Source organism: Pygocentrus nattereri, chromosome 19 (genome assembly GCF_015220715.1).
Source record: "Pygocentrus nattereri isolate fPygNat1 chromosome 19, fPygNat1.pri, whole genome shotgun sequence".
Lineage (NCBI taxonomy): Eukaryota > Metazoa > Chordata > Actinopteri > Characiformes > Serrasalmidae > Pygocentrus > Pygocentrus nattereri.
The window spans coordinates 28,657,318-28,672,456 of NC_051229.1; the positions used below are offsets into that span (position 1 = coordinate 28,657,318).

The 15,139-nt window shown below is 40.2% G+C and overlaps 1 protein-coding gene across 6 annotated transcripts in view; it reads right to left on the minus strand.

The window, feature by feature from the left end:
* The window catches only part of LOC108414336 (sickle tail protein homolog), a 131,304-nt gene that overhangs the window by 69,609 nt on the left and 46,556 nt on the right, over nt 1-15,139 (minus strand). For all 6 annotated transcript variants that reach the window (XM_037531068.1, XM_037531069.1, XM_037531074.1 and 3 more), the window contains one exon: nt 447-697. In XM_037531068.1, the coding sequence (XP_037386965.1) occupies nt 447-697 (251 nt within the window). The remainder of the gene's footprint in view (nt 1-446; nt 698-15,139) is intronic.

A 15,139-nucleotide genomic window follows, 5' to 3' on the forward strand; every position in this document is an offset into this window, starting at 1 on the left:
AAAATATATTTGCAGAGGTCCTTTTAGGGTATGTTGCCTTGAGGCAACACAGTGCAACAACGAGGAGAAATGATATAGACCTGTGTTCCCTGAAGTGTTGAGGCCTGACTTGTTAACTGGCTCAATCCATTCCACTGTCCTGCAGTGTTGCTCCTAGACAACAAACATATTTCTGCAAATCGCCATAACAAAGATGTGCCCCTTAAGAGACAGCATGACCAAGCATATGCTTTTATTGACTTACTCAAACTCTACTCTTGACTGTTAACCCTATTGTCATCTTTAAATATGTATAACATTATTGTAATGTGAGGAAAATTAGTTTGTCGCCCTGAGGCAACATTGTGCAATAGAGGGTTAAGAAAAGTGAATGCTAAGTCTTCATATTAATAGCTGAATATTAAACCTGCCATTCATGCACTTCAAAGCATTAATTTAATGCTTACATGTTCTCGAAGCCTTTCCTGGTGGCCCATGATGGTGGAGGCGTGGTGGGGGTACTTCTGCTTCAGGTGCTCCAGAAAGGCCTCCCTCCTGCGCTCAACGTTGTGTGGCTGCATAGCTACTGTGTGTCTGCGGGGCACCGTGCGAGGAGACCAGGGGTCCAGGTGGTCCCTTTCGTCCCTACTGCCCTGCCTCCTGTCTAGGCTGTCCACATCCTCAGCAGAGCAAGGCCTCTGCTTGCCTTTCACCGGCTCTGTGATCACAATTACAAAGAAAAACAAGGAAGGGAAGAAAGTTTAGAAAGGGACATGCACCAGGCCAGCTGCCTTTGGCTCAAGACCTGCAATTAATTAGTATGATAAGCAACACAGACACAGTAATGACCATCTAAAGGGGCAGTCAGCAGCTCTAATAAACTGCTTGTGCATTGCATGATGTTCTGTATTGACAAACCGTTACTCTGCATGAAAAGCAATAAACACAGCCACGGCTCTTTAGCAAAGGTCTCTGAGTCATACAGCCTACACTGAGGCAAAAGGGGTGTTGATATAATGCATTTAACATGTAAACTATAAAAATGATTGCTAAAGGTAAGCAAGGTAAGAGACAATGAATGTCTTTAATTATTCATATGAAAGCGATGTACACACTGGAATCAATGTCACTTAGAATTAGAATGCAAACACATTTGTTTGACACTTATAAGCCATTCCTGAAGGACAAACAAGCAATCCCTGCTGATGTTAGATTCTGCTATGTAGGCCATAATAACCAGAAATCAATGCATTAAAAAACAAAGACTTTATATTAATAATAAACTTTATATTAAACTGCAAGCTTGCTATCACAGCACACAGATAAAAACAGAAAAAAATAACCTTTTTCCCCTTTTTACTTTTAGGTATTCTATAACTCCTGCATCATACACAGCCATATACCATATTTGGGTGCCCCAGTTACTTGACATGTTTTGCTGACGTAGTGAAAATGAGTACACAACCTTAGCACATAACACACTTCTGCACACTTCAATGCAGATCGTTTATACTTGCTGGATTTATCATATCAAAGAAATAAATAAAATATTAAATGTGGTCTGCGCACAGTGAATGGCATATTTTATATTTTATGTTTCATTTTTTTTAGTTTATTCAGTTCAGCAAATAAACAGAAAAGGGCAGCATGGTGGTGCGGTGGGTGGGGCTGTCGCCTCACAGCGAGGAGGGCCTGGGTTCGATTCCCCGGCCGGGTGACCGGGGTCCTCTCTGCGTGGGTTTCTTCCCACAGTCCAAAGACATGCAGTCAGGCCAATTGGATGTGCTGAGTTGCCCCTAGGTGTGAGTGATTGTGTATGTCTGTCTGCCCTGTGATGGACTGGCGACCTGTCCAGGGTGTATCCTGCCTTCTGCCCGATGACCGCTGGGATAGGCTCCAGCAAACCCCCCCCCGTGACCCAGAAGGAGAAGCGGCTTAGAAAATGGATGGATATAAACAGAAATGTGATGAAAAAACGTTGAATTTGAGTCATTAAAATTTGGTCAAAGTAATGCCGTATGCCATTTTTATTACTGAATTTAAATAGTCCCACAAGGTCATCTGACCGCCAACAAATCAGCAAATTTACAAAATCCTCAGTTTTAACCAGAATGTCACTGGAGTCGCCGCCACTGGTGTTACGCCATATTCATACCACACCAGTGACTGTAAAATAGGTTTTGATTTAAGTTCTCCTTTCTGCATATATGATAACATGAGATGTTAATGGACATTTTAAGATTATTTAGTTTTGGGATGAGTGAACTTCCCTCACCAGGCCTAATACCTCTGCACAGAGCTGTATATATATTATTCTTTCAGGCAGAGCTCCCTTTACAGTGGTGGTGATAGGAACCAGGGGTCACAATGTTAACAGCGCTAATATAACTGGTGCTTAATCTCATCTACGTCTTTAAAAAGGAGAAAATGCATATTAAAATCAATCTTCCAACAAATGACAAGTAATATTTTAGAAACTACAGGAAATACAGTTTTCCTTGGCACAGCCAATTTTGACGCTAGCCTAGCCACCGAGCTGTAACTACTACTGAGCTGTATCTCACCAAGGTTATCAAAGAAAACCGTAGATGACAGTCGTTCTATACTTAACAGCTAAAAAATGGACAGTTTTTATTTTTTCAGCCAGAGAAATGATGACAAAGGTCAAGTATCCAGATAACCAGCTAGGTATTTTGCTAACTTTCTTTCTTAATTATAATGATGATTTGAAGATGGTTACAACAGTTAGACGGCTGCAGTAAGATATCTGGCTTCAGTTCGTCTTTTGACCAAAGCAAAGTGGTTTTAAGTGGTGAAAAAAGGTTTTCATATGACAATGAAAGCTTTCATAAAACTTTAAGAGGTTTATTTTTTTGTGTGCTATTTGATTCAACAAGCCCTCAGCACAAGGACACATTATGATGCAGTTTGAGATCCAGCAAACCAAGCATATAAAAGCTCTCCTGAGACTCCAGATATGAGAGCATGTCCCTGAAGGACAACAGAGCTAATCTACAGCGCTCTGCTCTGCGATCTGAAAGCGAGGTCAGCTATAATCGCCTTTACTTACTTTCTCACAACAGAGTGTTTAGCAGTGGGAGTCCCACTGTCTGCTTGTTAGGGTAAATACCGCCGTGTGCTCTGTCTATGGTAGTTTTTCATCAGGAGATATGAGTCTCTCTGGTATGCGCATCAATTAAACTATCATGTTTTAAGCTCTGGCGCCATTTGCTTCTTGGAGAAAGACTAAGAAACACTTCTCTTTACTCATTGCTAGAATGGGCGATCTAGTTTAAGCAGAGGTGGACGAAGTACACAAACCATATACTTGAGTTAAAGTAGAGACACCCAAGGTAAAATATCACTCCAGTAAAAGTAGAAGCTCCTTACTTTAGACCTCCACTTGAGTACAAGTACTAAAGTATTTACCCTCAAATGCACTTAAGTATCGAAAGTAAATTTGAAGTGAAACTGACATTAACAGCTGATAAAGGTGCAATTATTCAGAAACAATGTTCCATATTTCACTGATTTTTTATTTGCTGTCCTTCATGGCACCAAAAATACATCTGACATTGTTTGACGCACAGTATCACACCGGTTATAATTTGATGTGTGTATATCCAACAATTGATCTCTCTGTCTGTCTTATAGATAAATAATATATAATGCACTTTGGTTGGAAAATGTATTCGTTTCTTACAGCATAAAATTATACTGAATTAACTTTGTTTGCACTAAATCATCAGACTTTTCTAGCAGGGGTTAAACTGACCCTGTCTGTTACAACTAAACCCACTCAATAGGGTAAACAGTAAACAGTAACACCGCACGTCCCATCATTTTCTGTGGAATTGTAGGTGCTAGAAACAACGTTCAAGTGTTTGGTTGTAGCAAACATGTATATGTTGTTTGTATAGAAACACGATCATTCCAGCTTCAATATTTTTAATGCTATTTCGCAAAAACTAAGATGTGTTGGGTTGTGCCCTGCTCTCTTCTATTCCTTTAAGTTCAGTGGGTACATCAGGGGGTCAGACAGTTAATCTGCAGTTATGTGATTACGCTTGATGATTTGATGAGATCTGAACTCTTTAAGCCTCTTTTTAGCATTTTTAGAAGGTATTTTCTACAACAGAGCTACATGCTATCCACCCTGATATATAAGATATTAGATATGAGACCGAAGGCACTGTAGTGTGTGTTTCATGATGGTTTAGTGTGAGTCTTTGCTGCCTTTATCTTCGTACACGACAGAGATTAACACATGACTGAGAATGAATCTCCAGCATAACATGGCTTCTGTCTACCATGAGGGTAAGATAATATAAGACTGTAGTGGAACTTCTTCTATCAGCAGAGGACCAGACGTTTCTCAGAGCATTCTTCCCATCTTCCCAGGAGCTCAACTAACAGAACTCAATGAAATCAAACCCCATAAAAAAGGAATAAGGAGATAAGTTGAAACGGCGAAACAAGCCGAATAAAAACAATAAAAACAAGCAGATTGCTTTACGCAAAAATGTACTGGATAGAAGTAAAAATATGCTCAGAGAAGAACAAGCCCAAGAAAATTAGACCTTAAGTACATTGAACTGAGAACATGGAACTATGGGCTCATGTTTTTAATCTTGCAGTGGCCCTCTGATAGTCTCTGACCTGAGCTCAGAGTGACCCTTTGACTCTTTACTCGTTGCTAGAATGGGCAGTCTAGTTTAAGCAGAGGTGGACGAAGTACACAAATCATGTACTTGAGTTAAAGTCGAGACGCCCAAGGTAAAATATCACTCCAGTAAAAGTAGAAGCTCCTTACTCTAGACCTCAACTTGAGTAAAAATACTAAAGTATTTGGCTTCAAATGCACTTAAGTATCGAAAGTAAATTTAGTCTTTTTGCTTCATATTTTTACACAGAGTTTAACCTAAAAAAGAGAAAACATTTAAAAACAGGGAAAAGAAAATTAGACCTTAAGTACATGGAACTGAGTACATGGAACTGAGTACATGGAACTATGGGCTCATGTTTTTAATCTTGCAGTGGCCCTCTGATAGTCTCTGACCTGAGCTCAGAGTGACCCAGCAGCCAGATCTGGAGCAATGAGAGGAAATGAGCTTTAGATAGAGCAATTGAGGAAACGTGTTCCTCTCTAACTGTCTAAATCGAGACAGGCCGAAAAAGAGGGGAAACTCACACTGCAGATATGCACCCACCAAACTATCAGTGTAAAAATGCAATAACACATGATGTATCAGTCTGAAGGTGGTGATCCAACTGCATTGATTTGATGTTATAATGTTAGACTCACGCAAGCAGCGTACTCCATTCCTACACCCCAGTATGCTTTGATTAGCTCATGGACAGAACATCCTGCAATGTGTGAACATCCTGCAATGTGTGAACAGTCTATATGTGTCTAATGCTACTACATCCTAACACAATAGAAACATTGGGAAAAAAAGTAAATAACTTCAATTATCACAATATTGATGATGCTGAATATGCTGTTGTTAGTGTTTTTTAAACTAGTGCTAAGACGATGCTCCCAGCATGGTATGATAGTATGATAGATCGTAATTGTTGAGTTCAGGTGTTTCAGCCACACTCATTGTCACACTAACAGGGGTATAAAATCAAGCATATAGCCATGCAATCTCCACTGACAGACATTGACAGTAGAATGGGTCGCACTAAAGAGCTCAGTGGCTTTAAATGTGGCACTGTCATAGGATGCATTGTGTGAAATTTCTGGTCTGCTAGATGTGCCCCAGTCAACTGTAAGTGTAACGAACTGATTAATTTCCTAAAGAATCGCAATCAAATCGAATTGTGGTGAAGTGTGAAAATTTATGATGCACTGAATCATGTTCTAACATACACTATATTTCCAAAAGTATTCACTCACTCATCCAAATCATGCAGACTGCTTCTACAAACATTTGTGGAAGAATGGGTGGCACTCAGGAGTGAATTCCAGCGTGGTACCGTGATCAGACACCACCTCTGCAGGTGTCCAGTCGTGAAATTTCCTTGCTACTAAATATTTCACAGTCAACTGTAATACGGTATTATAACAAAGTGGTTGCCAGGAGACTTGTTACTTGTCTGACTGCACTGTGCCGAGTGTAAAGTTTGGTGGAGGGGGGATCATGGTGTGGGGATGTTTTTCAGGAGTTGGACTCGGCCCTTTAGTTCCAGTGAAAGGAGCTCTTAAAGCTTCAGCACCAAGAGATTTTGGACAATTTCCTGCTCCCGACTTTGTGGGAACAGTTTGAGGACGGCCCCTTCCTGTTCCAACATGACAGTGCACAAAGCAGGTCCATAAAGACACGGATGAGCCAGTTTGGTGTGGAAGAACTTGACTGGCCTGCACAGAGTCCTGACCTCAACCAGACAGAACACCTTTGGGATGAAATAGAGCGGAAACTGTGAGCCAGGCCTTCTCGTCCGACATCAGTGTCTGACCTCACAAATGCGCTTCTGGAAGAACGGTCAAAAATTCCCATAAACATTCCTAACCCTTGTGGAAAGCCTTCCCAGAAGAGCTGAAGCTGTTATAGCTGCAAAGGGTGGGCCGACATCATATTAAACTGTATGGATTAAGAATGGGATCTCACTCACGTTAATACGTGTGTGAAGCCAGATGAGCAAATACTTTTGGCAGTATAGTGTATTTGAATCAAGTTGAATTATTGTACAATGTAAACTTGAATGTTCCACTAAAACATTCCCAAAAGAATCCTCAGTGAATCATCGTCTGGACAAAGATTCACACTCATGCACTAAACTCAAAAACTGGATCTCCTTTCTGCGTAGTTAGTTATTCAGGGCGTGTTCTGCATGACTGCATGAATCATCTATTTTTTTCTCACATTCTTATTTTAAGACAGTGTGAAAATGTATGTGTAACATCTGCACAGCAGTATAAATAACTCACTGTTACACCAGGCTGTGCTCATCGCTGCCTATTGGCCAGTTGGGGGGAAGTTTCTGTGTTTTCACAGACCCATGGAAAAGATGGCTTTAGATGTCAATGGGCAAACATCTGGACAGAGCAGAGGGCCACCGCTGCAACTTGCTGCGAGGTCGTATAACTGATGCCTGAACAGCTGTTGTCCTGATGATCATGAATGAATGTGTGATTATATTGACTAATGCGCTGTTCTGACTTCTTCAGACATCATCACTGACAGGGCGAAAGACAAAAGGAACGGGCTCAGCATGCCGTGAAGACAACACATTTATCTTAGTGCTAACATGTGATGGACTGAAATACCATGTGATGAGAAAGTGCTAGTTTTCTTTCTCTAATGCCAGCGTTTGTCTATGGAGACCGCATGACTATGCGCATGAATTTATATACCTGTGAGCAGTAAGTGTCACTGAAACACCTGAACTCAATAATAAGGTGTCCACATACCTTTGGCCATGTAATGTATATTTTTAGATACTGTACTGCACAATGAGGGTCCACAGACAGCTGTGAACACATATTAGAGCACATATGAGTTCTGTATTAGAAATAGCGGGTTGCTGGGAACTATTGTAATATTGTAAAACCAACTATTCTGTAATTTTACAGTAAACTTTTCTGCACTGCATGCAATATGCTTAATTTTTAAACCTAACAGCTTTTTTTACCTCTTTTTTAAGGAGGAATTTAAACCATAAGTCTTTTTATTCATGTCAGTATAATATTAATGTCACGAATCTATCATATGCTATTGCTAAAAGATTTTCACACAATCATATGACATCATATGCAGAGCAATTGTGGACACAATGCTGCAGTTATGCACTTTGCCATCTGCACATTTCCTGTAAAGGTGATCCTTTACATCCTGCACTTATGATACAGTATAAGATGTATGTGTATGTATATAAGCATGTAGGCATGTGTGTGTTTTGGTGGAAAAATGCTTTCCTCCACTTCTTATCGCTTTCCTTTCCTGGAAAACAGCTCTGGAAAGTGGAGAAAATCCAGGCATTGTCCTCTCAACTCATTTTCCAAGTGTGTGAGGTCATGTTATGGGGAGGATTTCCTCTAAACACACACACTGAGCTCCTTAACGGGCCTTTGGATCTCAGTGACAAATGAAGATTTGCCCAGGGAAATTGAAACACTACATGATAGATTTATATTCCTTGAGATCATTTTGAAAACAAAAAATGTAATAACAAAGCAATAAGCAACCGCTTATTGGCTCCACTTCACAGCACTGTAATGCATGGGCTTAAGTGGCTTGTTATATAATAGCTACAAAATGCAAAGTGACAAAATACAGCAATGATTAACTGATCTTTTTTTTATTATTCTAATCACAGTAAACAATTTTTCTATCAAGCAATGATGAGCGATAAACTGTGATTAAAAAAGTGGCTCTAATTGGGTGGGCAACAATTACCCTGATTTTTTCTGTGTTAATAACCTATCCAAGCAAAGAAAAACATTACAAATGCACCATTCACTATTGTGCATAGTGCAAAGTAAAAATAATTTAAATTTTTCTTTTCATCTGGATGATCTCAGACACTGGATTTGATTGATTCCATCAGCAGCACAGCTGATATAACACAATGAAGTATTGATTAGCTTAACCAGGTATTGGATGATATCTACAAATAATACTGGGCAGCCATGAGGAATGGTTTGGTGCACTAACATGCATAAAAGCACTACCTATTTCATCAATGTTACCTGTATTTATTCAAATATTAGTTTCAATATAATTTTTATTCAATATAAATCTTTTGCACCACAGTTATAATTAACTATATAAGCCTACAAAAACAGTAAAGTATATTCAATTAGTTCAAAAGCTCCTCACAGTGATGCAAGTTTGTTGTAACAGTGTATTTTACCTGCTTTGCAATTGGTTTTATAACAGAGTGGATAAGTCATTCGCTCTACAGTGGGTTTCGAGCGCAGGCACCCCACTCTAATTACATCACTGTCAGCCTGCATACAATATAATTTACTCTTTAATCGCAGCCATTTACAACTCATATTGACAATAAAAATATGATTAATGGTGCATCACTGCTGGTCATATGTGCACAACATCCTTGTCTATTAGTAATATCAGCTAATCAAACTTTCCCTGCTTATCTTGATCATATGAAGACTTTGCTGAAGTTGTGCTGTTGGCAGACATTCACACACATCTATATTCATAAGCATTAACACCTTTCACTAAGCTCACAGCAGGGGAGGTGATTTTAAAGAACGGATGCATTTATAGCTAAAAAACGTACAAAGTGAAACCATGTCCGCATAAATTACCAATGCATTTTATGTTGAGATAATAAAATCTGTATATGCTGACTCTACACAGATTCAATTCAATCGTGTGGCATAAATAAAAGGATTATGGTCTATATTTTTGTGTATATACCAAAAGCAGCCACAATTAATTTTTTGGTAAATTTTTTGTTATTGTGACTGACATAATCAGATGACCTCTGACCTCTGGCTTCCACGTTTTGTGGCGTGTTCATAAGGCAGTTTAGGCCGAAACACTCCACATAACTCGAGTGAATGGGAAGGGCTAAACTGTGGATATAGGATGACATCACTGATAACATTACAAAAACGGAAATTTTGCAGCTTAGTTTCCACATAAGGACCGTATGGAGTGGGAACAGATGGTAGTTTTTGAAACTCAGGCCTTTTAAATGTAAAAGTTTATACAGCCATTTGTATTGTGTACTCTCCCACCCACACAAAAAGCCAGTGTGAATATTGCCTATTGGCTAGGCGAAACAGAAACAGTGGCATGCCATTTAGACAGGCCTCTAAACCCACCACTCGTGCATCGTTAGAGAGGTAGACAAGAGCTTCATTATGTGGCTGGATCATTAACTGTGGATGAACAGAGCTCTCTACTGTGTCTGCAGCGCTGTGGCATAGCAGAGGTAATCCTCCTGTATAGTGCAGATTAATCACCCTGTCAAAAACACTGGAGGAGGCGCATAGCAGTGTGAAAGTCAGGCACGCCTGGCCCAAAATCAGCAAAAAGCCAGCTAGCAACAGTGCCACAGCCACAGCAGGGTGATTACAACAGGCTGTAATTGAAAACATCTGTCTCATCTCCGCCACTGTCGCTGCCAAGCTGCTAAATCTGACAATTAATATTGGACTAGGCCTCAGGAATGAGGGAGCAAAGGGTTTATATCTAATGAGAGAGACAGAGAGAGAGACAGAGAAAGAGAGAGAGAGAGAGAGAGAGAGAGAGAGAAAGAGAGAGAGAGAGACAGAGAGACAGAGAGAGAGAGAGAGAAAGAGAGAGAGAGAGACAGAGAGAGAGAGAGAGACTGAGAGTCATACTTGGTAAACAGCCAAGGTCTCATGCTAAAAATGATAACAATTTAATCTTGAGCACACTTTGCTCTACCAGTAAGCAAAACGTCTGCTTATTTTGGATCAGATTAAATTGTAAGTTTACCGCATGGATAAGAGTCTCTGTAGATATAGTACCCAAAGAGAAACAGTAAAAATAAAATGGCTGTATTTGTATAACATTTTGACCAATCATCTGTAAGGGTCCAGCCTGCGCCACCGGCTGCCAGCAGAGGGCAACAGCGGCAAGCTGCCATATCTTCAGGGAACTCCCAGAATCCCAGTCAGGCTAATTAGGCCCAAACTCATGCACCTGTGGACTCCTCTACTTAAGGCTGTGGCAACCAGCAGCCTTTTTCCACACCTTTGTAGAGGGGTGGCAGGTATGGTATGCAGCCCAGGTAGGCATTTAAACTAAAAGAAAAATGAAAAGGAAAGAGGGCTGGAAAAAAACAAAAGAGAGAAATTGCCTCAAAGCTACTCAAAAAAAAAAAAACCCACAAGAAGGTTTGAGCTGCAAACGGCTCCAAGCCGTACTAAAGGTGTTTGCTCCACTAAGAGCAAACCAGTGAAACGTAATGTCTGCCTTCTCTTCATAATTACAGTGGAAGTGTCTTTTGTCTTCTGGTTACCTTCTATTTTATGTTTCTAGTTCAGCCTTTGTTTGAGGCTGAAAAATCAATACTTGCTGGCCTTGATCTTTTGGCTCTCAGGTAGCACTGCACTAAAAACAGACATGATTCTGTAGTGGAAACCACGGCAAGGGCTCAGGAACACAGTTTGTCACTGCATCCTCAAATGCAAGGTAAAATTCTACCATGCAAAGAAGAAATTGTATGGAAACAGGATCCAGAAACACTGCCGCCTTCTCTGGGCCCAAGCTCAATTTAGATGGCCTGAGGTGAAGTGGAAAAGTGTCCTATAGCCCGACGAATAGATATATGAAATTCTTTTTGGGAATCATGTCCTCCATGCTAAAGAAGAGAGACCATGCAGCTTGTTATCTATGTACAGTTGGATGCCAGGATCTGTGATAGTAGGGGGGCACATTAGTGCACATGGGCGTCTGTGAAGGCACCATTAATTCTGAGTGATATACAGGTTTTGGAGCAACATACTCAGCCATTCAGACAACGTCTTTTTCAGGAATTGCTTATTTCAGGAAAACAATGCCAAATCACATTCTGCACATATTATAACAGCATTGTTCTGTATTAAGAGTCTGGGTGCTAAAATGACCTACCTGCAGTCCAGGCCTGTCACCACTGAAAACATTTGGTGCATTACAAGAAGCCCTGAACTGCTCAGCAGCTAAAAACCATATTGCGCAAGAATGGGAAAACGTTATACTTTCAAAACAGCAATTGGTGTCCTCAGTTCCCAAATGCTTAGAGATTGTGGTTAAAAGAGGCAATGAAGAATCATTTGTAAAAATTCCCCTGTCCTAACTTTTTTGAAACCTGTTGCTGGCATCAAATTCAAAACACATTTTTCAAAAATAATAGAATTTCAGTTCAACATTTGGTGTGTTGTCATTGTACTGTTTTCATTTGAACATTTGGTTTAAATTACTTTCACATCATTGCATTCTGTTTATATTCATGTTTTGCACAACCTTTTTAGAAACAAAGTTGCATTTATGCAACTAACAAGGTGTGCATTTTATTTTATAACATACAGCTGTTCAGAGCTTCCAATGTGCCATCTGTCACAGGCTGTTAATGGCTTTGTCTTTACATTATTACTTTTCACAGGACTTTGGACGAAATTGGCCCTGTCCATTATTCAAAAGTAATTCTGCATAAGCCGAAGCCCTACTGTAAGTGTGATATTTTCTGAAGTACGCATTTCAGTTTGGTGCGGTATTTAAATGTGCTGCTGTTGTTGCCTGGGCTGCTGTGATAAGCTTACTGCAGCCTTTCCTGCTCCATAATGGGAAAATAATGAGTTCTACCTGTTACACGCTGAACTATTCTCTTATCAGGCATTCATTTAGCCTGCAAGCTGTAAAACGACCTCAGAATGGTGTAACTTCCCAGCAAAAATGACCTGACTATGAAGATTCTGCATAAATGCCACAAAGCCAATGTCTGACAGTATTTGTTGCCAGAATGTTGGTCCAGAGCATCATGATGTATAACTTGGGCCATACATTGTTTACTGAAGTAGCCTAGTAGGCATATCAACATCATATGTAGTCGACAACGGAGTATCAAATCAAATAAAGTACAATTACAGAGAAAAGCAATTACAAAGAGTGGAAGGTAGAGAATTCCAGAGTTTGGGAGCAGCAGCACTAAAAGATCTGCCACCCATAGTAGAAAGTCTGATTGAGGGAACTGTGAGGAGTCCAGCATTAGAAGATCGGAGAGCATGAGGCAGACCATGTAAAGCCTTGAAGGTAACAATATGGATTCTCGTCTACGTTATGAAACAAACACGTACATGGCTGTAAAAAGGCAAGATGATTATACATGATTATACTGCTTAAGGGAGATGGGACAATAAACAATCATGACATACCTGTTTACTGGCAATGATTCTAGCTTATTACTGATGGCTGTAAATTTAGCTAAATCCATTTTTCTAAGTTGTAGATTTCTTTCATCTTGCACTTTCCTTCACTACTATTATGTGATGTAGGGCTATTATTTTTGTTGGAATGATTTAAGAAGTGCCAGGTGGAATGAAAAGCTTTCCATACATCATAGAAAACGGACCAAACTGAGAACAGCAGCAGGCAGTTATGTCTGAGGCTCCTTTCAGGGAATATCAACTGAAAGATCTCGATGGCTCACTCAGCTACAAGATCCAAGTTGGAGATGGTCACCGTTGTTCCGCAGACAGTCCCACTTCTTTCCTGGGTAAGTTTTTAGTAGCGTTAAATAACGGTAGAAATGTTCTGGTAACGTAGGGTGCTGCGGCACTCAAACGGCTCAAATGTTGGCTTTCATGCATTCCCAGCCAGACAAAAGTTAAAGGAAGAAGTGCGGTCATGCTACTGGGAGCACTACTGTGGTAAGAATGTTAGCTTTATACACTGTTAGAAATAAAAGCACTATGCAGTTACATGATTCAGTCATCAAGGTACAAACAATGCAAGTGCACCCTCAAAGGTACAACAGTGGTTTTACGGTCCAATGGTGTACCTTACATGAGTTTCTCCAGGTCCATTTTCATGACCGAATGTTTTAAAACGACGCAGTAGAGTAAAAGCCTGGAGGCGAGACAGGGTGTGTGGAGTCAGTACAGCTTAGAAAACCTCAGTTTCAGGTTCAGTTATGTTCCCTGACTAAAGGTACCGGGCTGTACCCCTGAGGGTACCACCACAGTCACAAAAGGGGTACTGCCCCAGTGACGGCGTCGTACCTTTTTTTTCCTAGCTGTTTTATCAGCTGGCTAAAGTGAATCCACTCGTGTTGTATTTACAGTATGCCAGCAATTTTTCATTCAGCAACATTTCAAAAAGGAACCAATTGATTATTTTAGCTCTCTGCTAAAATAGCCCAGTTGGTAACAGAGGCTAAACTGTTTGTAGTAGGTCTGGGGTTTTAGGGGTGTGTTTACAGGTGCCTAAGCCACAAGGGGCAACCACACGCATTATGACAAAATCTAAGCAGCTGTTTTAACTCACGGTAGCCAGGTAGGAGCCCACTAAACACATTTGTGTCCAGCTGCGATCTGGGCCTGATTGGCAATTTCTTGGCATTGGCAGCTTAATATTACCAGCACACTTTATCTGGCTCATCATGTCAGCGATGTGTCACCACACGTTCACACTAGCAGGCGACAAATCAACAAGCGTCCAGTCATTTCATATGGAAGAGCCACGTTGAGCCAACAGTTGCTCAGCTTCTCAACTCTGAACTGTGACGTGGTGGAGCCACAGTCTGGCTATAGTTTCCCTATAGCATCACAAAAATGGTAGAGATCCTCACCTTTGTGGATATTATTAATATGGAACTTTTAAGTGGAGGATCCGTGGAGCTAGTGGGAGGACCTCAAGCTCTTTGGAGAGCGCAGCCAAGAAAGTTGTTAAATTACTGTGAAACCCGTTTTTCATTACTTGATACGTCATAGATTATTCACTTATTTATCTTCTAGTATTATTTTCTTTTTTGATCAGCAGTGGGTTTATGGGTGACGGGGGGGGGGGGGGTGGGGGGGGGGGGGGTATTGGGTGCTTCATTTTGTTGCCATGTCTTTTGTTGATTTGCTGTATCAATAATAAACATTTGATCATTAAAAAAAAAAAGGTAGAGAAACTTATAAACTCACCAAAGTTACAGCAGTTCATATTTTAAACAAAATAGTACATATAGTATAGGATGAGTCAAGTCACAGGACACACTTTATTTATTTATTCATTTATTTATTTATTTATTTATTGTTTTTTATGCTGTCAAGCCTCCATGATGTGGTGCTGAAGGTGGTGTTTATTACAGATTTTCATCATTATTACAGGTTACATCATTTTCATGACAGCAGAGATAAAAGTCGATAATAAAATAAAAAATAAAATAATATAAAACTGTGTCCTGTAACTTGCCCTGTATATATCTTTACAATTTCTTCACTACATTTGAAAGAAGCTTGACCGTGTACATACCCACTTATGAGAAGAGCAGCCTCAAACACACCCACCAGAGACACTTTTCGGCTACATGAGCAACTTGTCGCCTTCTAATGTGAATATATATATAGGCCACTTTCTCTTGCTTTACACCACTCGTCCAGCCTCATCCTTTGAAGTGTGATGTATTGAATAGCAGGAATCTGTCTTGTGGTGAGCTTTGACGTTTTAGTTACTATTTTCTGTCACAT